General features: G+C 50.7%; 1 protein-coding gene across 14 annotated transcripts in view; it reads left to right on the top strand.

The window, feature by feature from the left end:
* Positions 1-24,465, top strand: part of MSI2 (musashi RNA binding protein 2) — a 364,778-nt gene that overhangs the window by 286,149 nt on the left and 54,164 nt on the right. For all 14 annotated transcript variants that reach the window (XM_058676323.1, XM_058676320.1, XM_058676326.1 and 11 more), the window contains one exon: positions 10,181-10,263. In XM_058676323.1, the coding sequence (XP_058532306.1) occupies positions 10,181-10,263 (83 nt within the window). The remainder of the gene's footprint in view (positions 1-10,180; positions 10,264-24,465) is intronic.

Here is a 24,465-nt window from a genome sequence, read left to right on the forward strand (position 1 = left end):
GTTATTTCCAGAAGAAAAATAGAGAGCAGCATTATGCTTTTCTTCAGTGTTTATTTTCTTAAATTTGTTTTCATTTTATTTGAAGGGTAGAGATACAGATGGAGAGAAATCTTCCATCCATAGGGTCACTGTCCATGGCCGCAACAGTCAGGACTAGGCCAGGCTAAAGCTAGGCAACAGAGGCTCTACCTGAGTCTCCCACATGAGTGGCAGGGACCCAAGCAGCACCACAGGCCTGCCCTTTGTCGCAATTTTTTTTTTAAGATTTTTATTTGAAAGGCTGAGTTACAGAGAGGAGAGCTTGAGTGAGAGAGAGAGAGAGAGATCGATCTTCCATCCTCAGGCAGTCACAGTGGCCAGGGGTAGGCTAGGCCGAAGCCAGGAACCTCAGGCTGCCCTCTGTTCTCTCCCAGCGCAGCTGCACCCTCTAGCCAGGCTGTCTCCACTTCTTAGAAAGATCTGGCCTCCAGATGTTAAGAGCAGTTCCTTAACAGCTGGAAAAAGAAAGTGAAAGGGGCCAGACTCCACCCTGTGGCAAGCAAGTGTGTGTGTGTCTCACATAGACCACTGGTGCAGAAGGCGGCCTCTGGCAGCACAGCCAACCAGGGTCACAGAGATGCCCACAGAAATGACCCCAGAGGAGGGAGCAGTGGGCACCCAGCCAGGGCTCTGTCAGTTGAGACTATTCTGAAACCATATCTCTTAAGAAAAGCCACACGCAATTCGTGGCAGTGCTGAAAATCTGCTTCCAAGTAGTGGTTTTTTGATGGTGTTTTGGAAGCTCATGTGCAACCAGGAAGCATTCCCCAAGAACTTGCTAAATGAAAGGTGAGTGAGCCACTTGAGAGAGCTTCTGTGGAAAGCAAGCGACCAGCATAGAGGACCAGCATGGCCACACACTCCCCAGCCAGAATAGGGGGTGACACTCAAAGACTAACATGTTATTATTACTATTTTTTTTAACAACACAGATGCATGATAGGATCTTTTTTAAGTGACGATGACTTAGGGATTCACTGTGAGACTCTTTTTATTTCTCCCAGTCCTTAATCTTGATCCCACTGGGATAGGTGGTAAAGCAGAGGACAGCTCACTAAAGGATTGTATCCGTGAATTCTGCTAAGGGAGGCTTGGGGCAGAGGCAAGGCTGAGGGTCAGAGTGGCTGGACAGCCTGCTCAGAGTCACACAGCCAGCGATTGTTGGAGTGGTTTGGAACCCAAATCCTCCTGGCTCTAAAGACTGAATACTTTTCCAGCCCACTGCAAGGACAGGGAGCAGACTAAAACCCCCCTCTTCTAAGTGGCTCACACAGTGGACAGAGAAGGCTCAAGTGTCACAGCAGGTGGCCCATTTGAAACCCACTCATTTTCAGGAAGCAGAAGAGGGCACCAACCCAAATACCCACCTCTTTGGGGAAAAGCAGCCAGCTGGAACCCTATACCCCTGATCTGGGAAGGCCATGCCTGTGCAGGTGAGGCACATGGAGGCACCTCAGACTCCGCAGCTTCCAGAGCATATGCGGAGGCGGTGTGTCCCCGTGCCCTTGCTCCAGCTGCATGCACAACCTCCACTGCCTCCGCCCCGCTGGGCACACGCCGCAGCCCTGGCACCTTCTGCTGGGGTCCTGATCCGAGCCAGTTGTCTAGCGATTTAATTTGGTGAATTTACCACTGCGTCCCAGAGTTTATATTGGCACTTAACAGCAGTAATATGTGTCTCTCTCGCCAAGAACTGACTATTTTCCCGACCAAGATGGAACACCACGCACAAAAAAAATAGGTTTGTGAACTAATCTGCTGCCCTGACAAGTGTCATTCACAGAATCGCTGCTGTAGAGCGCACTTGGAATTAAATGAGGTTGGGGTTGTCTGGCCGGATCACAGGTGCTTTTTCCCGCTCCTTTAACAAGAGTCTGGGATGAGACTCCATTTCTCTGCAGCCGCAGGCACTTTCAAATCACGCTATCAGTATTCATGGCAGGTGCCTCTCTTAGAGAAATGGTTTGGGGATGGATGGATGGATGGATGAATGAATGGATAGACGGATGGAGGGAGATCTGTTCCCCTCCACCCCCACCGAGTCCCTCTGTTGCCCATCCCTTTCATTCTCTCCCTCCCTCTCCTTTCCTGGATGGTGTCTACAAGGCTCCCTGCCTTTTCTGTGTTTTCCCTAATGTACAGCCATTTAGATACTCAGGGAGGGTCCCCAGCAGCTAAAAAAAAGAAAAACAAACCTCTCAGTACCTGAATGCCTGCTTGAAATGCTAAAATAGAACTTGATTGCTTTTTGTGTAAGGATTGGATCAAATAAACCATCAATACCTCTGGGAACAGAAGTGAGATCTGTCATTTACACTTTAGTATGAACGGAGAGCCCAGGAGCTAGCACATCTCCTGGATCTGCCTTGGGTGAGGACTGCCTGCCTGCAAAAGGGATTTCAGAAACTCTTAAACACCTTTTGTTTCTTACTTCTTGGAAGGAAGACGCAGAACATTCTCCTTATGGGCAATTCTAGAATCGCTTACCAAATGGTTTTGTGTTTTGTTTTCTTTTGTTTTGTTTTCCTGAATTGGGAAGCATAGGGAAGAAGTCAAGACATTTGTGGGCATCATAATTAAAGGAGACATGGGTCACAATGCATATGCCTGGGCCATACCCACAGAGGCCCAGGCTTCTGCAGTCTGTTCTCCTATCAGCCAGCTCTGCTGTGGGGATGGGTTTAGGGGTACACTTGACTTTAACCCTCCTGTTGGGTAATGGGGTGAGAGTATCCCTACATGGTCACCAGGTTACAGTGGCCATATGGAAAAATTACCTGTCTGTGCATTCTGATGGAACTCTTCGCTATGTTCCTGGTGGGCACGTGGCATTAGGAAGTTCAAAGTCAGGTACTGGCCAGAGCATTCTCCAGCTGAGAGGGGAAGATACCTTTGCAGTAGAGAAACTGCTTCCCCCCTCCACCCAGCAAATGTCACCCACCTTGATGAATATTCTGTTAGGGAATTCAGTGTTGTGCACTTGCATGGGACTGACTTGGGGATCTGATAGTGATATTTTGTGATCCGATTCCCACACACCTGAGATTGTTTCCCTCCTGCTTCCCAATTGCCCTGGCCCCCAGCAGGGGCCGGAGAGACGCAGGTGTGGGCTGACTCCCTAAGCACCTTTCTGTCTGCTTGATGGTACAAGGTGCAGGAATGAAGAGGCCCGAGTTGGTTCACACCCGTTTCTGCCTTGCCTGTTTGCCAGCCACTTGTAATTCCCTACAGCCCCAGCCGGCTCCTCAAGGCAGAAAGAAATATGACCAGGCAAGTTGAGAAAATAAATTAAACCAAGTGTCAACTTTTCTTGTTTCTCTCCTCATTATTAAGAGATGGAATGGGCCTCGTTTATCAAGCAGGGGGAGAAATTAATTGACACGGCTTTAATACCATGATGTCTGGCGTGTCTGGTCACATTCCTTCATTTTTTGGAAAGGCATTTTATTATAGTTTACAGCAACCAGCTGCCAAACTACTGGTGTAAACGAGGAAGCAGGTGCATGAAGGATGCTGTGATGGAGGGGCGGCGATGCCACCCTGGAGGGAACACAGCAAGGAGGGGGGTGTTGGGTCAGGAAGGAGGAATGTTATAGGGGATGAGAGGGGGCTGGGCTAGAGAGGAGGACCGCAGGTCCGCGTATCCACTGCTGACTGGTTGGGTTTCCTGCGAGGAGGGTGGTAGCTAGAGCCTTTGTTCAGCCCCAAGGCCGGGTCAGCGGGCCTGCCCTTATTATTTGTTCTTAATAAGGCTGGGGGAGGGAGTGCTGCTGTGTGTATCCTTCCGGGGTGGCTGACTCTGGGTGAGCCGGCCTGCTGCAGGAAGGCTCTAGCAGCATGCTGTGACCCAGCCTTGCTTCTACCAGGCCTGCAGTGAGAAAGGTTCAAAGGAGTTACTCAGCCTGGGCCCGTCCCTAGGTCTGACTGGTGGAGGGACTGCCTTGTGGCTTTCCTGTTTTAAAGTCCTCCTTGTCATGTGCCTTGCCACCCACCCTGCCTCTTATAGATTTGAGGACTGCAGGGGTAGCAGGTGTATAAACAGGATGAGCATTCACAGCCACCCCGTGCTCACCTTACCCTCTCTGGCCTGGCAGGGGAGATGGGGGAATGGCCTACATTGTGGGGGATTCTCTCCTGCCTCACAGGTGGAATTCAAAAGCTAAAGTATAGGCACACTTTCTCTTTCTGCCATTTGTATTAGCATGAGGACTGGAAGTGGCAGCCTGACAGGTCAGGAATCTGTCCTTGGCTAGTTGGGCAGTGGCGTACTCACCTTACAGAGGTGAGCATCACCAGACCCAACCCAGTGGCTCTTTACCCTTGCCTCATTTTTTAGAGTGCTCAGGAAACTTCTGGCAACTTGGGCTGGATTTCACTGAAGTCAGGGCATTGTGCAGCAAGGAGTCCGGAGTAGCCATCCATAATCAGAAACTTGGCGTTTTCTTCTGGAAATGCAGCTTGTTTCCTCCAAACCAATCTAGGGAGTCATATTTTTAGGACAAATCCCTGGGCACATGAAGCCACACCTGTCCTCATGATCTTTTCCTGTATGCCCAGGTGGGCCCCTAGAACCTAGAACCTTCTAGAAAACCTGGAACCTTCTCCATTTAGGGCTGCAAGACAAGTCACTCAGACATGCTATTAAAAAAAACATATTTACTAATTTATTTTAAAAGGATAGGGAGAGAAATTTTACACCTGCTGGTTCACTTCCCAAATAACTACAATATCTGGGGCTGGTCCAGGCTGAATCCAGGGGTCATGAATTCCATCTCAGTCTCATGTGTATGGTAGAGGTCCAAGTACATAGCCATTTTATGCTGTCCTCCCAGGAACATTGGCAGGACACTGGGTGGGAATCAAAGCAGCCAGAACTTGAGCCAAAGTTCCTTGGGGTGCCAGTGTGACAAGTGACAATTAACCTGATGCACCACACTGCAAGTCCAAGGATGGAGGAGCAACATGAGGTAAAATGTTAAAACACACACACAGTTGCGTGGGGTTGACTCCTTGAGGTGGAGCGCACAGACCACCAAGCCTCACTGCCCAGGCTCACCCTGCTCATGAACCACAGGACCACTGAGTCGTCTTTGAATCGGTATTGATCCCAGGGAGACCCTGACAACCTGCTCCAGAAGAATAGGGTGGAGTCATGTGCAAGTACAGCCCTAGATTCAAGGAGATTGGGTAGAAGAGCGCCTAAGAAACTGAAGTGTTGCTCCCTACTCCCAGACCCAAGGAGTTGATGTTGGAAGCAGTTCCTGGATACTGCTGTATTCCCTCCCCAACACTGGATTATTAGCCATGAAAGGAAGTTACAGGAGTTACAAGTATTCATACGTACACATTCCTTAAATTCCTGCTGGGATGCTTACAATAAAGTTGACAGTCTTTTTCTCCCTTTTTCCCCCCTCTGTTAACTAAGTATGTTGACTCCTGCCTTGGATTGATTTTTACTGAAGACGCGTTCAGCCCTGTGCAATAGCCTCTAGTTCATTGACCTCTATGATAGGAAAGCACATTAGTATAGAGGCTGTGAGGAGCTAGTCCTCCTCTCCCCTTCCTAGCCTTTAGAAGCGTAAGAACTGTGAAATAGAGCTTTTTGCAGGGGTTTGGAGCCTGCTTTTTTTTTTTTAACCTTTGAACTATCTTTATTTAGAGATTTCTAGTTTGTATGTGTGCTCTTTAGTATTGACATGAATATTCAACTGTGTTCATTTGGATGAGAGGAAAAGGTGTGACCATTCGGTGCTTATCTTTTAATCAGAGTTTAGTTGTAATCATTCAAGAAGATTTCTCTTTTAAATGCTCCCTACCAGTTGTTCCCCTATTTCTGATTTACATCAGTTTTTAAACCCCTTTGTGTTTGAGGTTAATTTCCTTGATACCTTCTTTGTCCTGCTTCTGCTGGTTCCTGGAGCCCCTTGCAAGGTGTTGCTTTGCTGGTGTCAGTCAAGAAAGAGTTTATGGGTAGTTTGTTCTATTGGCCGCCCTCCTCCAACAAGTTTTGTCCATTTACCATACCAGCACTTCTACCTCCTGGGCTTCCTGGCTGTTCTGAGTAGTAGCTTGAGTGGATTTGAGTACCTGTTGAGGAAGGCTCTGGCTCCAAAAGGTACCTTCAGACTAGAGAAAAGAAACAGAAAAAGGGGTTCACAGGTGTCCCCACACACACACACACAAACAAGGGCGCAGATGGAGTGCACATTCTCACCCCAGCTGGCACCTCAGCAGGATCCTTCGTTCTGTCTGCCATGCAAGGCCTGGAGAAGCCAGGGGAGCTTGCAAGGACCAGTGGCTTGTTGTTCAGTCCATTCTTATGAATGAGGAGAGCTGTGTGTTTCCATGCCTATGTTGGATGGACCTCCAAGAAATATGTTTCTGATTCTTGGTGGGACCTCTCAAGGAAAATATGGTGGTGCGGGGAATAAACATCACCTTCTGCCCCCAGCCCACCAAAGGTTGCACATGGAGCAACTCATTCCCAGGACTGGGGTGCCTAAGTGAGAGGAGCCACATGCCAAGGGACGAGTGCCTGGGTCTGGCATGGGGAGTTCACACAGACAGAAAGCAGCACAGGGGCTGCAGGACCTGGGAGCGAGAGGTGGGGCACCAGGTCTCGGTGGGCACCAAGTTTCGGTTGGAGCTGACGGAAAAGTCCAGGAGACAGGGAGTGGATGATATTGTAAGGGGTACCTGATGCCACCGGCCTAGATGCTGAGAGCTGCTAAAGTTTATATTCATGTATAATCTGGTACAATAAAACAATAAACAGTTAATGAAGAAAAATAACAATGATGCCAGCAAAGATAGCTCCACCCACCTCCATCCCATTTCTGCCCCTGGGATTTTTGTCCTTTGCTCCTGTCACTCACCCTTTGTAAATGATAATGTACCTGTGAGATAAAGATGATTATATGTTAAGGAATAACACTTATTGATAATTAAGTGTTTCATTGCCTCTTTGCTTTCCCAAAATGGAATAGATAAATATTTTAAACATAATCAAGTTTGTTTGCTGTGTTCAGACCAAACAGATAGGGATGTGGTAACAATATAGATCTTTAAAAATTTGCAAATGAGTCTTGGCATTGCCAAATTGTTATGCAGCCAGAGTACATGGGCCTGAAATCCAGGCTATCTCTTTTAATCAGAAAAATGATGTTTGTGATCCTCCTATTTTGAGTCCTGTGGGGTTAAGGGAAGGGACCAGCGGAGAGAACATCAGAGTGAGACTCAGCTGCTGTGTGGAGTCCCACCCCCGCCCTACTCGGTTTGACAGTCTGCATTTTAATGCCTGTCTCCTGGCTAGGCTGGGCTGGGCTGCGCTTCCTCCTGTCTGCAGAGAGGCCCAGGGTGGGAATTTGGGACGGCGGAGTCCTAAGTGGATGGAGTTGGGCGTGAAGATGGCGATTGGCACAGGGACCTAGGAAGGAGTTGGGTAGCAGCCGAGAGCAGCTTGGCCTTGATTCCAGGCCCTAGGGTATCTGCTTTGCAGCAGGATCCCTGGCCCCTGGAGAGGTTGGCCTTCACGGATTCTGACTTGCCATGCTATCCTGGGAGTCGCGCTAGATTTTGCTCATCTGTCTGCACTTGGCTGCCTTCAGACCAGAGAGGGTCATCAGTGACTGAATCAGCAGGCCTGGCAGGAGGAGGTAGTGTGAGGGCCACTGCTGTGGACAGCAGACACCTACAACCCCACTGTCTTAGTGTCCTGCATCTGCTACAGCAGATAATAAGCCTGATGCCTTGAAACGATGCATACTGTTCCCCTCCTCCAGGGGTTTCTGGGGACAATTTTGCTTGTCTCATCTAGCTTTCAGTGGCCTTGGATTATGGCTGCAGGACTCCAGTCCATCTGCCTTTCTTCTCATGGTCTCCTTGTGCTTCTCTCTGTTACATTTCCCTTTTCTTTCTCTTTTTTTTTTTTTTAAAGATTTATTCATTTTATTACAGCCAGATATACACAGAGGAGGAGAGACAGAGAGGAAGATCTTCCGTCCGATGATTCACTCCCCAAGTGAGCCTCAACGGGCCAATGCGCGCCGATCCGATGCCGGGAACCAGGAACCTCTTCCAGGTCTCCCACACGGGTGCAGTGTCCCAATGCATTGGGCCGTCCTCAACTGCTTTCCCAGGCCACAAGCAGGGAGCTGGATGGGAAGTGGAGCTGCCGGGATTAGAACTGGCGCCCATATGGGATCCCGGTGCTTTCAAGGCGAGGACTTTAGCCGCTAGGCCACGCCGCCGGGCCCTTTTCTTTCTCTTATAAGGACACTTATTAAATCCACCTTAATCTCCAGATAATCTCTCCTTAACTTAATTACACTTGCAAATACCGCTTTCCAAATCAGGTCACAGTTATTGGTTCTGTGGGTTAGGACATGGGTATGTGCTTGGAAGACCACTATTAACCCTGCATGCTTGCCCTAATTAGCAGCAAGATCCCCTATAAAGGGGCCTAGTCTGACTTGTTTTATTGGAAAGATAATGAGGTTTGGGACCAGGCCAGATAAATGGCCTTCAAAGATAGGTGAGGAGCCTAAGTTACCCATAGCCTACAGACAAGGGTGGGGATGAGGACAGACAGGGTCTCCCTCTCCTCCTCATGCCCCCCCGGAGCTTCCTCTGGCTGATGCTCCTTGTGGAGACCTGGTCTGGTTGCACCGACACAGGTGCAGCCAGTGGGAGTGACTGTGACTCAGTGTTGGTTGTTTGCACTCTGTGTGCCCAGCTCTGGGTTCCTCCCGGTTTACAACTCTGGGGAAAAGAGTGTGTCTTCTTAGTCACCAGGGCCACCAAGCTAAGTGTTACAGCTTTGGAACAGCACAAGTTCACCCCTCACACTCTGTAGACTGGAAAGCTGAGGTCAGAGTTCTAGCATAGTCGGTTCTGGCTGAGGGTTCCCTTCCTGTGTGCAGACGGCTGCCTTCTCATTGTGTCCTCACAGAATGAGGAAAACTGACACTCCTTAAGACTTTTCACAAGAGGTGACTAGATCATCCTCTGTCTTTCAAATCTAATCATTGTCCTGCCTCTTGTTAGCATCACGTTGGGAGTGATAATTTCAACATACACATACACTCAGTACACTCAGTGCATAGAAGAGAGCCTTGCAAATCCTGATTTGGGTTAAAACCCAAAATGTGTGACCCAGTGTCCAGTCTCACTGTCTTAACTGGCAGGTGCGAAAGTAGAGACTCAGAGAGGGACAGAGCTCCCTAGGATTGCCAATAAATCAGGTAGACAGACAGAACGGAAACCCAGTGCTTCTGCCTCCTCAGTGCATCCACACCATGGCCTGTGTTGCGGCCAAATCAGTACTGACTGCAACTAAGTTCCTCCCACCAGGGGGCTTGCTGCTGAGTGGGGGGTCCTCATGGTACAGCAGGGCTTGTAGAGCAGGGGTCACAGATGGGACCTCCTGCTGCAGATGTCTTTGGGGGCAGGAGGAGAAGAAAGGCAGGGGCAGGAGAGTAGGGAGTGGCAATTGGGATGCTGAGCTGCAGCTGCCTGCCGAAATTCTTCACCATGGCTCATCCAGCACAGCCAGTCTCCAGCCGTGTAAATACAGTGGATAGCTGACGGGCTGACAGCATGCTTCAAATGGTCTTAAACTGCCCCAAATCCACAGTGCTTTTGAAGCAGCAGTGGAAAAAGGCTGCCTGCGCAGAACAGAGGCCTGCAACTTTTAATAGTTTCTGCTGGGCCTCAGGATGTCCTGATGAGGTATTAGAGGAAGTAATTCAGGAAGAAAAGGGACAAACCACAGCCTCACTCCGGAGGCCGACCCGAGGGCTGTGGAGAAGGGCCCTGCAGGGAAGAGCCCGCCCACCTGCCTCCCCAAGCTCTGGCTCTTGTCTGTAACAGACAAGTAAATTTCTTGTTTGCTTCTGGGCACATATCAGCTGCGCAGTGCCCACCACATGTGGGCATGCTCATTAGCTTTTCTTCACTGTTAGAAGGGTGCTGGGTACAAATGAAAAATCGTTGCCTCCACCTCTAGGGCCTCTCAGGTTCCACCCACCTACCCTCTTCCCCAGAGGCCTGGGCAGGCTGCAGGACTGGGGAGGAAACATGGGACCCAAAGGATCTGCACTCACCCCTGCTCTCTGTTCTCTCCTCTCCCTGTTTGCTTTAGGGTTCGGCTTTGTCACTTTTGAGAATGAAGATGTGGTGGAGAAAGTCTGTGAGATTCATTTCCATGAAATCAATAATAAAATGGTAAGTCTTGGGGAAGGGACATTGCAGTGGGACACTCATGTCTTGCAGATGACCATGGTCATGATAGTGACCAGAGGGTGAAACAAAACATAGGGTGGGGGGGCAGACAACCAGAATTGCAACCTTCCACCTGCAAATGGTAGAGTCGGTGTGGTCGGCTTACTCGGTCTGGAGGCAGCAGGCGGGCTCAGCCTTTTGGACTTCCGCAGGGGCTGTTAGCGTTGCTTAGCTCTGCTGTGGCCTGGAAGGACCCACGGCCTGTCAAGTCAGGCAATGTTGCCTTAATGCCTTGTTTGCAGTCATTAAAGTGTGGATTTCTTTCCTGTTTCATAAAATATTTGTTAGCCATTTTTAAAATGTAAAATCCGTTTCAACTCTTGAACCTTACTAATAAACCACAGGGCTCATGTAGTCTCAGGGTTAGAGTTTGCTGACAGCTAGTATAGGAAGTGCTTTCAAAGTTCGGGTTTTTATTTTTATTTTTATTTGAAAGAGAGATGGACAGACAGATATCCATCTGCTGCTTCACTCCCCAGAGACTGGACCAGGCTACAGCTGGGAGCCCAGAACTGCGTCTTTGATTCCACATGGGTGGCAAGGACCCAATCACTTGAGCCATCTATCACTGCTGACTCCTGGGGTGTGCGTTAGCTGGAAGCTGAATTGGGAATATGGCCAGCACTTGAACCCAGGCACTCAGATAAGGGTTGCAGGCATGCCAAGAGGTGCCTGAACCTCTGACTGAATAACACTCCCTCCTCACCTCATCCCAACACACATACCCGCATTTGGCTTTTGAGGAGTGTGTCCTAAATAGAAAGTCGACCTATCAAGCAGTTTCTGTTTGAGTATGTTGGGTCAGCAGCACTCCCAACTTTGAGTAAATTTCGTGGCCTCACATCTTCCTACCCTCCCCGTGGCCCCCCGAAGTTCTTTTTCCTGCTGCAGTGGCCTGTGACAGAGGGCTGTAGGTTATGGGAAGGCTGGCCACCAGAGGGCATCTTGCCAGGTGCAGCACCTGCCTACTGGCTAAAAGTACCCAACTCCAGTCTACAAGTTGAGCCTAGGGGGTTTGGTTCAAGGAAAGTGAAAGCATAGCAAGTGTTTCTGAAGCCCCAGTGGGTTCTAAGCAGCAAAAACCTTTTGGTTGGTTTGCAAGGGCCTCAAGTCAGTCCCAAGAAAATGGGAGGGCAAATTTGTGTTTCAGTCTTAGATGTAACTTTGATATTTGCTCCCTTTTGTCCCACCATCACCACTCATTCAGATATGCAATGTATATGGGTCTGATGTGTATTCACCAACTTTAAATTCAGTAATAGAGCTTTTAGTGTGGATAAGATCAGAGCAATCTACTTAGCATGTGTGCTACAGGCCTGACTCAATATTTGACTTGCTAATTTTTTCCCAGGGCACTAAAATAATATTGTTCATATTGTTCCTAGACATCATATGCATCTGAAATGAAAGTGTCCTTTCTGTGCATGCTGTATGTTGGCATTACCAACACAGGCATTAAGACAGTGCAGAGATAACACAGGTCCCCCTCCTACGCTTTCTCTGTCCTCCAAATGGAAGTCTCTCTCTCTCTCTCTCTCTCTTTCTCTGTAGGTTACCATTTTCAATTTTTACAATTTTTACAATTTTACCACTGTGTCCAGTGGCTGGACACCTTGTTCATCCTAGGCAGAGTGTGCTGTCCACATGCGGTGCTGACATATGTCCTTTCTGCTGTGCCGGGGTGTAACGACTCATCAAGAAAGGCCCGATGCAAACTGGCAGGAGACAGTGTCGTGTGCCACCTTGCAAACTTTCGTACGGCCCTTCACTATCTCTGGGCTGTAAAACAAGCCTAAGATACAACTGGGGGGTGGGACTTTGTCCTCCACACAGCTCCAGTGAGGAAATTGAGGCTCTGGGAGCTAAAAAAGCATGAAGCGGGACATGAAGGTTAGTCCCAAGCCTGGTGGCTGCCATATGCCCAGTGTGGTCAGATATGTGAGCTTAAGCCTAGGAGGGGAAAGTCTGGATGCTCGATGCTGGGAGCTGTGCAAGGGTAGGGTTTCAGAAAGGATGTAAATAGGAGTGCAGCCTTATCCTGTTGTTGCCCATTCGTCACCTATTCTTCCACCCAGGTTTGAGGTTTTTGTTGCAAGTGCAAGCACCTGCATTTGGGACTATGAGGGTTTCTATGTTGGGAGTATGGAGCCTAGTGACAGTGGAAGTAGCGGAAAGAAGGAGATGGTGTTAGGGGGAAGGGACGTGGCAGCTGGGTTATCGGGCTTTGGAGGTGTGGACCAGGTTTCCAGCCCAGCCTCCTGGTAATGAACTCCACAGGAAGGAATTTAGAATCCCTGGAAGGTGGTCTGACCTAAATCGGTGATTATGTGTTGCCTCACTGGGCTGTTGGAGATGGGGTAAGATGCCAGAGCCTCGCACGATGCCTGCCACGGGGCAGAGACTCGAGAAATGTTAGTTAGCTCTGGCTGTTGGCCACACTGCTGTGACTCAGAAATCCTTCTCCAGCCTGCTTCCCTTGGAAGAGGGACAGAATGTGGAGGGAGCTGGCAGAAAAGTCTGAACCCTGAATGGTTTGGATCCTCCCATTCTGGTCTCTCCTTCAGAAAACCAAGGAAAAGGAACTAAATGTACTATGGGCAGAATGTGAAGGCAAGACCCAGAGCAGCACTATTGGACCACCCGTCCATAACAGCCTGTGCTCAAAAGCTGGGAGGTGTGATGACCTCACATCCTCGCTGTGTGGGTCCTGGCTCATGGCAATCACCTCTCTACCACTACCATCGCTTCCACGTGCCTGGGGCTGTGGTTTCCTCATGTTCACAGACACACAAAAGGTCTTACCCTGACCAGTCATAGACAGGACTTGAATCTGGGTCTTGTGGCTAAGACATACGTGCTTGGCATATGAACCACCCCTGTGGAAGCTATGAGCTGAAGGAAGGCTTCCTTGAGAGACAGCCTGACCATGAGACTAGCAGGAGCTGATTTAGTTGGCTCCTGGCGTTTCTAAAATGAGGGCTCTTCTTCTGCACCAGCAGCAGGCAGGCATGAGTGCTCCTGTCTGCTTAGGGCTAGGATCCCTCCCTGCACTCCCCTAAGGCCCTGCCTTTAGAGAGGTCATCTCCAGGGTGTGATGGCAGGGGAACGGCCAAAAAGACCTCTCATGACATCTCCCACATGGACCGCCCCCAAAGCTGACATTTGGAGATGCACACGGTATACTCTGAAACATCTGGATTTATACATTTTATCTAATTTTCACATACACTCTAGCATCTGTGTTCATTGTTCTCTCCATTTTACAGACAGGCAGGTAAGTACAGAGAAACGAGAAGCAGCTTGCCCAAGGTTGCACCGTTGGCCAGTGGCATCCCCAGGATCCAGGCCCAGACAACTATGCTCTGGGGCTCATGTTTGTTTTGCGTTACAGGACTGTGCTTGCTTTCTGGATCAAGGAGGCCTTAGTGGCCATGTAGCTGGGCTCCAGGTCTTCCAAGGCTGTGGAGTGCCCCATCCCCATGAGCTGTCCTGTGGCCTCTGAACCTATTTCCACTCAAGAGGAAGGTGGAGGAGGTGGGCTATCCAAGAGCCATAGCCCCTGCTAGAGACAGGCTGACTGATCTTGGGGTCCGATCTCCAGGCCTCTGCCTCCACTGCCCAGAGGCAGGTGAGCAGAGGGGGTGTGAGTGGGGAACGGATCACACCTGAGCTAAGGACTGACCCCCCCCCCCAGGAAGCTGAAACTCGACCCCTTTTGCAGGCTTGGCCAGGGTCAAGTGAAATGCCAGTGTGGTTCTTTGTCAATAAGCGCACATAAATGCACTCCATTTGTGGAACTGTCTTGTGACCCTCCAGAGGGGCTGCTCTGGCCACTCGGCAAGCTACAGCACTGGTGCAGCTAATAAGGCCTCCCGCCAGTGCCCTGATTGAAGCAGCCTGGAGCAGTAGGGCTACGGCTTGATTAGTCACCAGAGCCCAGCCCCTATGCTGCCTCCCAAGGAGCCAGGCACTTGGGAGCAGGAGGTATGGAGGGACAAGGAACAGATCTAGGCTCCCGAGAAATCTGAAACAATTCCACTTTAAAACCATGTCATTGTCAGGAAGGTGACACCACCACCTCATGGTACATCCCTAGAACAGAGGCCAGCCCTGTTTGAACATGGCCATTGCTGCTCACCATGAAGGTGTTTCCTCTGCTCCTTTTGCCCTCACAGTGTCCTGAGCAAGTGCCTTTGCCCTGTTTTCCAGAAGGGGCAGCTGCACCTCATGCTGCAGGAGACCGAGTTTATATTGCTGGGTTTATTTGCACTGTCGCAGGATTGCTGTTGGACTCCATTAAACAGTCCTCTTCCTTAGTCCTTAAATGTGATTGCATTAACAAAAATGTGCTTACATGGCTTATGGGTGCACCTGGGTTGGTTGCCCATTGTCTTGGAGGGAAAGGCTGTCCAAGGACGCTGGTGACCAAGGGTTCCACGTATCCTGGCAGCTGTGACAGCTCTGAGAGCTGGTCAGGAATGCAGAGTCTTAGCCCCTCCCCACCACCAGACCCCATGTTCTACATGCTGACTGTGATTGGTACACATCAAGGAGGCCTACTAATGGCAGATAATGTGGGACTTTTGAGTCCTAAATGATCCATGCCACACCAGAGGAAGGGGTCTGGGAGAGAAGGGACATAGAGCCCAGATGAAGTGGGTCTGGACCCTGGCACCTGGATCCACAGGTGCTGCTCTCTCTGGTAAGAGATGGCTCTCCCAGGGAAAACTACATGCTAGGGACTCTCCTCCACACCAGCCTGCCCATCCCCTCTGGGGAAAGATCTTTCAGCACTCTTGGTTACAGGTGTGTAAGGCACATCTATGGAGGAAGGGCTGGGTCCTCTTTTAAGTTTTCTTACCTTATTTTTTTATTGATTTGAAAGCCAGAGGCACAGAAATCTTCCATCTGCTGGTTCACTCCCCAAATGTCCACAACAGCTAGGGCTTGGTCAGACTGAAGCCAGAGCCCAGAACTCCTGGACCCCCCATGTGAGAGGTGGGGACCCAAGCACTTGAACCATCCCCAGATGTGCATTAGCAAGAAGCTAAATTGGAAATGGAGGAGCCTGAACTTGAACTCAGGCACACCCATATAGGGTGCAGACATCCCAAACACAAGCTACACCTTAGCCACTGCATCACATGCCTGCCTCAGTACTGGGTTCTCTTGAATGATATACTCATGTTCCCAATGCCACACTGGGAACTATGGATCATTTGGAGGCCCTGGGAACTTTGGAACCCAAGCCTGAGTCCCAGGTTCAGTATTGATTACGCTGTGACTGCGGACAAGCACCCCACCCTCCTGTACCTGCCTTCCCCTCTGTGAAATGGGAAGGTCAAGAGCATTGCATCAGCTGCGTCTGTGAGGCCCCAGACCAGGTCCTGGAACAGGTGGCTACCCCTTCTGTAACAGACTGCGCAGGTGGGACCAGACAAGAATCCACTCTTCTGAAAATCCTCTCAGTAACTGCGTTTTCTTTGATTGGCCCCTAAGCTAGGGGCCAGCAAACGTGTGAAGTGTAAATATTTGAAGATTTGAGGGCCACATGGCCTCTGTCAGCTGGTCTCAGCTCTTGTAGTAGGCACAGTGACAGGCAGTGTCTAACAGCACATTGTCCCTCAGATGGGAAACCCCAATCAGACAATGGAGGGTAGGATAACAGTCCGGGGACAGTATCCATGACTGCCTTTTTAGGAGACCCCAAGCACAGAGCAGGTGGCGAGTGAAGCTCTGGATGGGGGTAGTAAAGCCAAACTCCCCTTGCTGAGAACCCCCACAAAGCACTCCTGCTCACTAACTTTGTCACCTGGGGCAAGTTCCTTAACTCGGTACTTCAGCTTCCTAGCACCCCTCCTGGGTGGTGGCTGCCCACCTCGGATATGCCACGACTTAGACTTATAAAGGGTTTGGGTCTGAGCCAGGCATGACATGCTCTGTCAAAGTGACAGTCCTTCTTAATATGATGGTCATCTTTCTTAGAAGGGTGTCACCAAGGAAGGAGGCCCTTGATGTCTTGTATGAGAGTTAGATGCAGGTGTGGAGGATCAAGCCAGGGCTGGGTCTCTGGTCTCCCTGGGGGCTGGGGACAGGAAACCGTCTTCTCTATTGCTTTGGAACCCAAGCAGGGGGTCACTAGAGAGAAGGGAGGCCCAGCAGTGGGATTTTCTAGGTCCCGGAAAAGCGGAGTGAGACCCTTCCACAGAGTCATGTTTTGGGAAGACTAGAAAACCTGGTGAGGGCTCAGGCCTTGCTGTCTGTCTGCCTGAGGCACACCTGAGGACTTAATCCTCAGAACAGGGCCTCAGGGAGGGAGAGGCAGGATAAGAGAGGAGAGTCCTAAGTGGTGCTACATCAAGGCCCTGCGCAGAGACCGGCCTAGGCTGAGATACCATCTGCCACCTGTCCCCTGTCCCCTGCCTGAGCACCCAGCTACTGGGCTCACATCCCCTCCCTCCAGCTGCTCCTGCTGAGCCTCAAAACCCTGAGAACTTGGTCAGGAACCAGCCCCAAAGTGGTGGGTGGGGGTTGGTGAGTAATGTGTGTGGAATAAACTGGGCTTCTGTGTTCATGATCCTATTTGTAGCATCATTCTAACTCGTAAGCTAATTTTAGCCATCCATTCTGTGTCTGTTGCCATTTATAAAATGAGAATGTCAAATGCAATATTAAACAAGCGGGATGAAGGCAAAAAAGGAAATGCCAGAGAGGCATTTAATAAATGAATCCCGCGTTTACGTGGGCGAGGGAGAGCTCCTGGCTATGCATCACCCACGCACGTGTGCACACGCTGTCTGTGTGTGTATGTGTTGCCTTAACGAGAGCTCCGTGATTTGGAGGGGGGAGGCTGAGAGTTTGGTGGTAAATGCTTCTCGCTCTTCAGGCAGAAGTAATTTTGCCTGCAGGGAAGTGGCTTCCCAGTTGTCTGGCACTGGCTTGTTTGCCCTTCATGTGTCCTCTGGCAAGGTCAGGGAGGGAGGACGATTGCCCTGTTCCATGTCTCAGCACCCAGCACCTCGGAATTTAGCGCACGAGCTGCCACTGGCATGCTAAAGGGGACCGTGGTGGTGAGAGGTGACCATAGAGGCCTCCTGAAAGGGACTACTCCCCCTTCTCACCTGTCCCAGCTTTTCCATGGTCCTCTTCGTTCACACGACTGCTCTGCCTGACATGCAGGGAGGTTGCGGCTTGTGCTCCAGCCCCACCTTTTCTTCTTTTCTTTCAATTAAGGTGCGCCCTGTGCAGGGAGTCTGCAGAGCTCACTGCCGATTGGTTAGGATGAGCACCTCCCCCATCCCACCATCCCTGGGCAGAATTTGGGCACCTGCTAGAGGCTGAGATTTCCCATCACTTTGAAATGCCCTTGCAGGCTCCCAGAAATGACAGAACAGCTGCTGCTGCCGCCACCACAAGCTTTTTTCCTGAATAGTGCAGCTTGTGACACTCCTGTTGTGCACCTTGGTGGTGGGAGCCAGGGGATGGGCACCTATCTACCTGGCAAGTTGAAAGAGGGAAAGGATAGAAGCAACAGCACTGTGCCAAGTGCCTGCCAGGCTAGGGTTGGAGGCTGCTTTCTCTTCTTTCCTCCTTAGTTTTTTGGGAATGAGGTAGACCCACATGTGAAGTGGCCTTGTCCCCATCAGAGGTACCCATGCTCCACCATGGAGCAGGCTCCAGTTGACCCAGCCAGCTCTGTCCAGGGGAAGCACTGTAAAGGATGAGTTTACAGTGGCTCCGTGGGGGTACGTGCCATCTGTCTTATAGATGAGAACATTGAGCCTAGAGACATGTGTCAGCTGGTTGCAGCTTGGAGGGCTGGCAAATGGGGCAGAGATCCCAAACTTGGAGTTGGAGTCTGTGTGGCTGATAGAGCCACTGCCTATAAGGGACCTGGGTGGGGAGAATGGCCACCATTCCTGGTGTGTATGTCTCAGAACGTGGTATGAGCCAGCTCCTCCTCTCTGCCCACCCCACTGTCTGGACTCAGCACCCAAGGCAGGGGAGAGGGAGGGAAGCCTCACCCCATCCCCTGTTTTCATCTTGGGCGACATTGGCCCTGCTTGGCCCATTGCTCATGCTCAGTTTTAACTTCTGTCAGGATCTTCTTCACTTTGCCATCGCTTATTTTGATAAAACAGGGAGAAGAGGAAAGAGTAGGTGGAATTAATTCTGGGTGTTAAACGGGGAATAGATTCGTGAAAGAAGTCTGCATCTGACTGCACCTTGAGGGCTAAGTAGAGTGTGGGAGACAGGGCATGGGAGGGCAGGAGCCAGCATGGGGGGAGCAGGGGCTTTGGCATTGGGGGACCTGGGATTGGATCTTGACCCTACTCTGTGCTCTCAGTTCACCAGGTTGTTTCCTGGAGTGTCAATTTCCTCACCTGCTATCAGAAGGACACTAGCAGAGCCATCCCACAAAGGAATCAGGGTGTGGGTTCAGTGAGCTGAACTCACTCAGGAAAGTGATTTGTGTGTTTTCTGAGGACTTGTGTGTGCCAAGTGCTTCGGGTAGTATCTGCCACGCATACATGTTCTATGTTCTGTGAAGTGTGCCTTATGTGTGTGTCCATGTGCGTACGCAAGTGCACACACACCGAGTATTGTTACTGCTCAGCAAATGGGTAGCACTTAATGGACCAGGTGCTCTTTTCTCCCCAGAGTGATCCTGCTGGGTCAGGATTTATGGTTCCCACAGGTCTTCTGGTGCTTTTCACAGGCAGGTGTTGACAGGCATGTGAGTTGCCTTCACCCTCCCTACATTGGCATTTCCAAGTGGTTGGCACAGTTTGTGGCTGAGTTATCCATGGCCATGAGAAGTTTTTTGGTATAGATGAAAGAAGTTGTTCACAGTTGGATCCCCTGGAGCTTGGTGCCCTGGTCTCTGTCCACAAGGACAGTGCTGATTGTGCTGAATGGGGAGAGAAGGGGTACAGAATATGGAACTCCCTTCTGCTCACTTTCCAGCGTTAGCTGTGGCCAGCACCTGGGAAGCCCGTCTGTGTTTGCAGGGGGTAGGAAAGCTGGTCTAGGGAGGGCGAACCTGCCCTGTGCAAGTGCCCTTCCCCAAGGCTGAGTCTGCCTACCACAGCAGTCAGGGTTTCTGGAGGTATGATTGCTGCCTACCCCCCACACACACACATGCACACATGTACACACATGATGGTGTCTCAAGGTCTTGTCCTCCCCCAATATGTGTACTCATGCTGCATGAGTCGTTAATGCCTCTGGAAAATCATTTGAAGGAGTCAGAACCAGAAACATATATAAGAATGGAGAAGGGGTGATGCTCCACATGTCTGTCTCAACTGGGGGCTCCCATACAGAAGTCACAGGACCTGCCTGCCCCCCTCCATCTGCCCTGGCTGTCTCTGGTGGGTGCTGCTGTGTATGCCATCCACTCATTTTGCTAGTCCATAAGCTTCTGCCTGCAGCTCTCATTCAACAGCTGTCTCATGGCAAGCCAGCTTCCTGTGCAAGGCCTGAGTGGTTACTGGGGCCCTGCACAGCTCTGATGCTCTGCTGTGGCTGTAGCCATCACGTGACATAAGGGTCCCTCGCCCACACTGCAGTGTCCTACCAGGCATGCTGGGTGCAGCACAGCAATACCATGTAGACTGCACTCAACCAGCTGGCCTAGTATGTATCTTCCTTCAGGGGACAGGTCTCCTTCGCAACTGGATTAGGAACCTGCAGGAACCCTTGCAAAAAACCTTGAGTCTCCCATTTGAGAGCCATCCATCTCCTCTTCCCTTCTCTGTCTCCCTAGATAGATGGCCAGAAGAGAGTCTTCCTTTTTTTTTTTTTTAAAGATTTATTCATTTTATTACAAAGTCAGATACACAGAGAGGAGGAGAGACAGAAAGGAAGATCTTCCGTCCGATGATTCACTTCCCAAGTGAGCCGCAACGGGCTGGTGTGCGCGCCGATCCGAAGCCGGGAACCAGGAACCTCCTACAGGTCTCCCACGCGGGTGCAGGGTCCCAAAGCTTTGGGCCGTCCTCGACTGCTTCCCCAGGCCACAAGCAGGGAGCTGGATGGGAAGTGGAGCTGCCGGGATTAGAACCGGCGCCCATATGGGATCCCAGGGCGTTCAAGGCGAGGACTTTAGCCGCTAGGCCACGCCGCCGGGCCCTTCTTTTTTTTTTTAAGGATTTATTTATTTTTATTACAAAGTCAGATATACAGAGAGGAGAGACAGAGAGGAAGATATTCCATCCGATGTTTCACTCCCCAAGTGAGCCGCAATGGCCAGTGCTGCGCCGATCTGAAGCCGGGAACCAGGAACCTCTTCCGGGTCTCCCATGCGAGTGCAGGGTCCCAATGCATTGGGCCGTCCTCGACTGCTTTCCCAGGCCACAAGCAGGGAGCTGGATGGGAAGTGGAGCTGCCGGGATTAGAACCGGCACCCATATGGGATCCCGGCGCCCATATGGGATCCTGGCGTGTTCAAGGCAAGGACTTTAGCCACTAGGCCATGGTGCTGGGCCCCGGGAAGAGAGTCTTCTTAAGACTTCATATTAGCCTTGAATCTACCTGAACTGGCGGGCCCAGCTGGTTATGGACAAGGCAAGACAGATCCCTGGAATCTAGAAGGAAATGCCGTGGAAGGACAGATTCCCCCTGAGGAAAGCCCAAGCCCTCGCTCCCTCCTCCCGCTCTGGCCAGCCACTCAGACCTCGGGTCCCAGCTGCTGGCCAAGCAAGGGGTTGTGTCCTGGAAGGTAGGCCTCCCCGTCTTGTGGGGCTGACAGAATTGTTGGCGGGGGACATGGAGCTGCAGTCCCTGCCTCTGCAGACAGAGCTTGCTTATCCCATGTGCTCCTTCAGGGACCTGGGGGTGAGGCTTGGGATTCCCTCTGACTTCCAAGGCTGCAGGCTAACTGGGGCCATCCACATGCAGACCAGGAACCAGCCAAAGCTACCTTATTACCCAGAGCTCAGCATCTTCCTCACACTGTTGGCACCTCCCAAAAACCTCCATGGCCACGAGAGCGGCCATTTCTAATCCGTGTAGGAAAGCTGTCCTCACAGAAACCCAGCAACTGCTCTGCAAGCTGACATGAGGCACCACCTCAACTTCCTGTGAGAGGCAGTTGCACAGGACCCATGCCTCTAGTATGTACCGTGACTATAGGTAGATCTGGCCTTAGCCCTGGGATGCACTGCATGTGAGTTGCCTGAGGTCTGCACCTCAGTTTCCTAATCTAGAACATGGCTATATTGCTATAAAGGACTTCATTGGGACTGCTGATTAAATCGGGACATGGAAATTGGATTACAGTATTCCATCTGTGTTAAATGTCTGAAGACTGAAAATTGTCCCCTTGTGTCTGAAAAATATCGTGATACATGCAACTCACCCTTACACAGAAAAAAGCTGCACAGAGGTACAGCATGAAGTAGGTGTAAACAACGAGGCAACAATGACAGAGTGTCAAGTGAATCGGGATAGAGGAGCCACAGGTGTTTTTTTATGCTGTCACTGGCTTTTCTTTGTTTGCAATGTTGTATAAATAAACAGCTACCCCCCTGGTTGGGCTGTCTGAGATGCTGATGGCAAAAGGCATCCTATCCCCAATGGCTGCTGTACGTACAGGTGCAGGCTCCACTCCAGCAGCCTTTGACATGTCCTCTGTAGTAGCTGGTTTCTGCTTTTCGTTAGCTGTCCTGGGATTAAAGAGTTTTCTCCAGGGTCATTATCCTGAACCTGTAACCATGGGGATGTCCAAGAAGCCACACCATCTCCAGTTTGTCTTGCAAAAGCAGATTTGGACAATGAAAATCCAAAACAGTTCCCAACCTTCTTGTTGGGGATTATCACACTACTGGTGTTCAGGCCCTTTGTGGCTTTGTGGGGTTGTGTGCATCATGGAAATGGAGACCTAGTCTTTCTGCTGTATGAGCAGTTGATCACAGGGAGCCTCTGAGGCCTCTTGTAAGCGCAGTGTCCCGCAAACTTTTCCCAACCAGTTCACTTGTGTTTCTCACCAGTTGGCAGACAGTGTGGAAAGCCATTAATGCCAGAGACTCAAGGGCTGGAAGTTAGAGGTGTTCCTTCCTCTACACTCTGCCTCCATTGAGAGCAGTTTATGAAGGAGCTTTTTCTTTGAGTATGGGGTTGTGAGCATTTACCATAAATAAAGTCACAGGAGAAGGTGCTGAAATGGCTGCAGCAAGAGAACCAGTCACAGACACCAACATTGCTAGTGTCTGTGAAGAGCTGGCCAGGCCTCTCTAGGGCTGCAGTGGAAGGGTGCTCTCCCTCTCCCTGTCCCCCAGCCCCATAGTGAGAGCAGAACTCTGTACTAAGAACACAGCCAGCCAAAGGCCAGGCTACAGACAGTAACTCCCCACCTGCTGTCTGCCCATCCTGAGATGGTCCTTACAGCTGAGGCTCCTGGTATTCATGCCCATGTGTGCTCCCCTCCCCTACTAGATGGGGGTTGCCTGGGGGCCCAGCAGGATGTGGTGGCAGCAGCCCAAAGTGATCCCCAGGCTAGGTTCAAATCAGTCTCATTACAGCTGTTGCCCGAAGCCCTGGGCATGCTCCTGTGGGGGCATCTCCCTTGAACACAGTGTACAAGCAGTGAGAAGCTCTACAGCCATAAAGAAGCCGTGGGTAATGCCCCCGTCAGCAGTCCCAGCTGAACCAGCACCAACCTCCAGCCTGGCCAAGGCTTTCTTTGGTTCCAGTACCAGGTGACCCCTGATCACAATTCCTTGAGGGGCTGGAAGTAAGAGCCCAGCAAAGTGCATTCAGCTCACAGAGGGGGAGAAGGGGCCCCTCAGTTTGAGAATGGCTTCTTACATGACAAGTTGGCATCTGGGATGCTATGTGAGGCCACCTGATCTATGGTTATGGCCAAGGCCATGGAGACAGAGATGGGTTTCTCTCATTTGGGTTCTGTTAGCCCCAGTTGCCATGCCATGCTCTCTGGCTTGCGCAGGGAACAAAGGAGGGTCCCAGGCATGGGTGACCCCAGTAAGGCAGTACTCCGGAGGCTCAGAGACGGATGCTGCCCATATGGCAGGACAGTGGATTGTGGGTATTTGAGTCAACCTTCTGGGAGCAACAGCAGGAGGGCTCGTGGGGGGTAAAGACTTACTCCAGCACTTGCCAATCTCACAGACTATCCAGGAGCAGTGCAGCTGTGTGGGCAAGACTTCCTCATTCGGTGGACTCTTCCCAGAAGCATTCAGCATGGGCTGGGCCAGGCTCCCTGCAGTGACTGTTGCCTTTCCCTGTCACTCAAATGCCTAGGATGGGCCCAGGCTCCCCAGAGAGTGTGTGTGCCATGGCCCGTGGCCTTGGAAAGCCCTCAGTGTTGACACAGTGAGCAGCTGACAGAGTCTTTAAGTAGTTCATGCTGCCCACCGCACCACCAGCAAAAACAGAACAGAATGAGACCGCGCTGCCAGGCCTGTTCAGCGAGAGGCAGAGTAGGTGGGTTTGTTTAAAATACTCCTATTACAGTCAGTTAACCTTTATGTTCCCTAAATGAAAATTGTATAAACCTGAAATTTTCGTTGATCATGTTGCCTAGGAACAGGCAGCAGGTTTTCCTAAGACAATGCCGTAGATTGCCACCGATAGGGCTATTAGGAAGTGAGCCGGTTAGCGATATTCTTCCCCATCCTGGTGTCGGCTTAGGTAATTATCTGTCTGCCTGTGCGGGACACGCCCACCTTCCCAAGCGCCGTAGATTCATGCAAATGAGGCTTCATGCTTGCTCTACTCCCCGGGCCCTGAAATGGGGGTCTGGGGTCCAGGAGCCGGTTATCACCCCTGGGCTTCAGAGGTCTGTTGTGAACCATCTTATTTCTTTTTCATCACCTCCCCACCCCTGCTCCATTTGCCCTGATCCATGATGATAACCCTCAGCCCTACTGCTGGCAGCTACATCATCTTCAGAAAAACCTGAGAAAGGCGCAGTGGCAAAATGCACAGTGGTAGTTAAAAATGCAAAGCTGCTCTGAGACAACTTCAGGAGGTTCTTTTAGTATTGTTTCTTCATCTGAAATGTACATACATCTGCACATACATTCACACATTTTTATATGAGGTGCTTATTTAAAAAAAAAAAAGACTCTGTAACTTGTTTTTTTCCCCTCTTGTAGACTGGGTGACCAGCTATCTTGGTTT

Source organism: Ochotona princeps, chromosome 17 (genome assembly GCF_030435755.1).
Source record: "Ochotona princeps isolate mOchPri1 chromosome 17, mOchPri1.hap1, whole genome shotgun sequence".
Lineage (NCBI taxonomy): Eukaryota > Metazoa > Chordata > Mammalia > Lagomorpha > Ochotonidae > Ochotona > Ochotona princeps.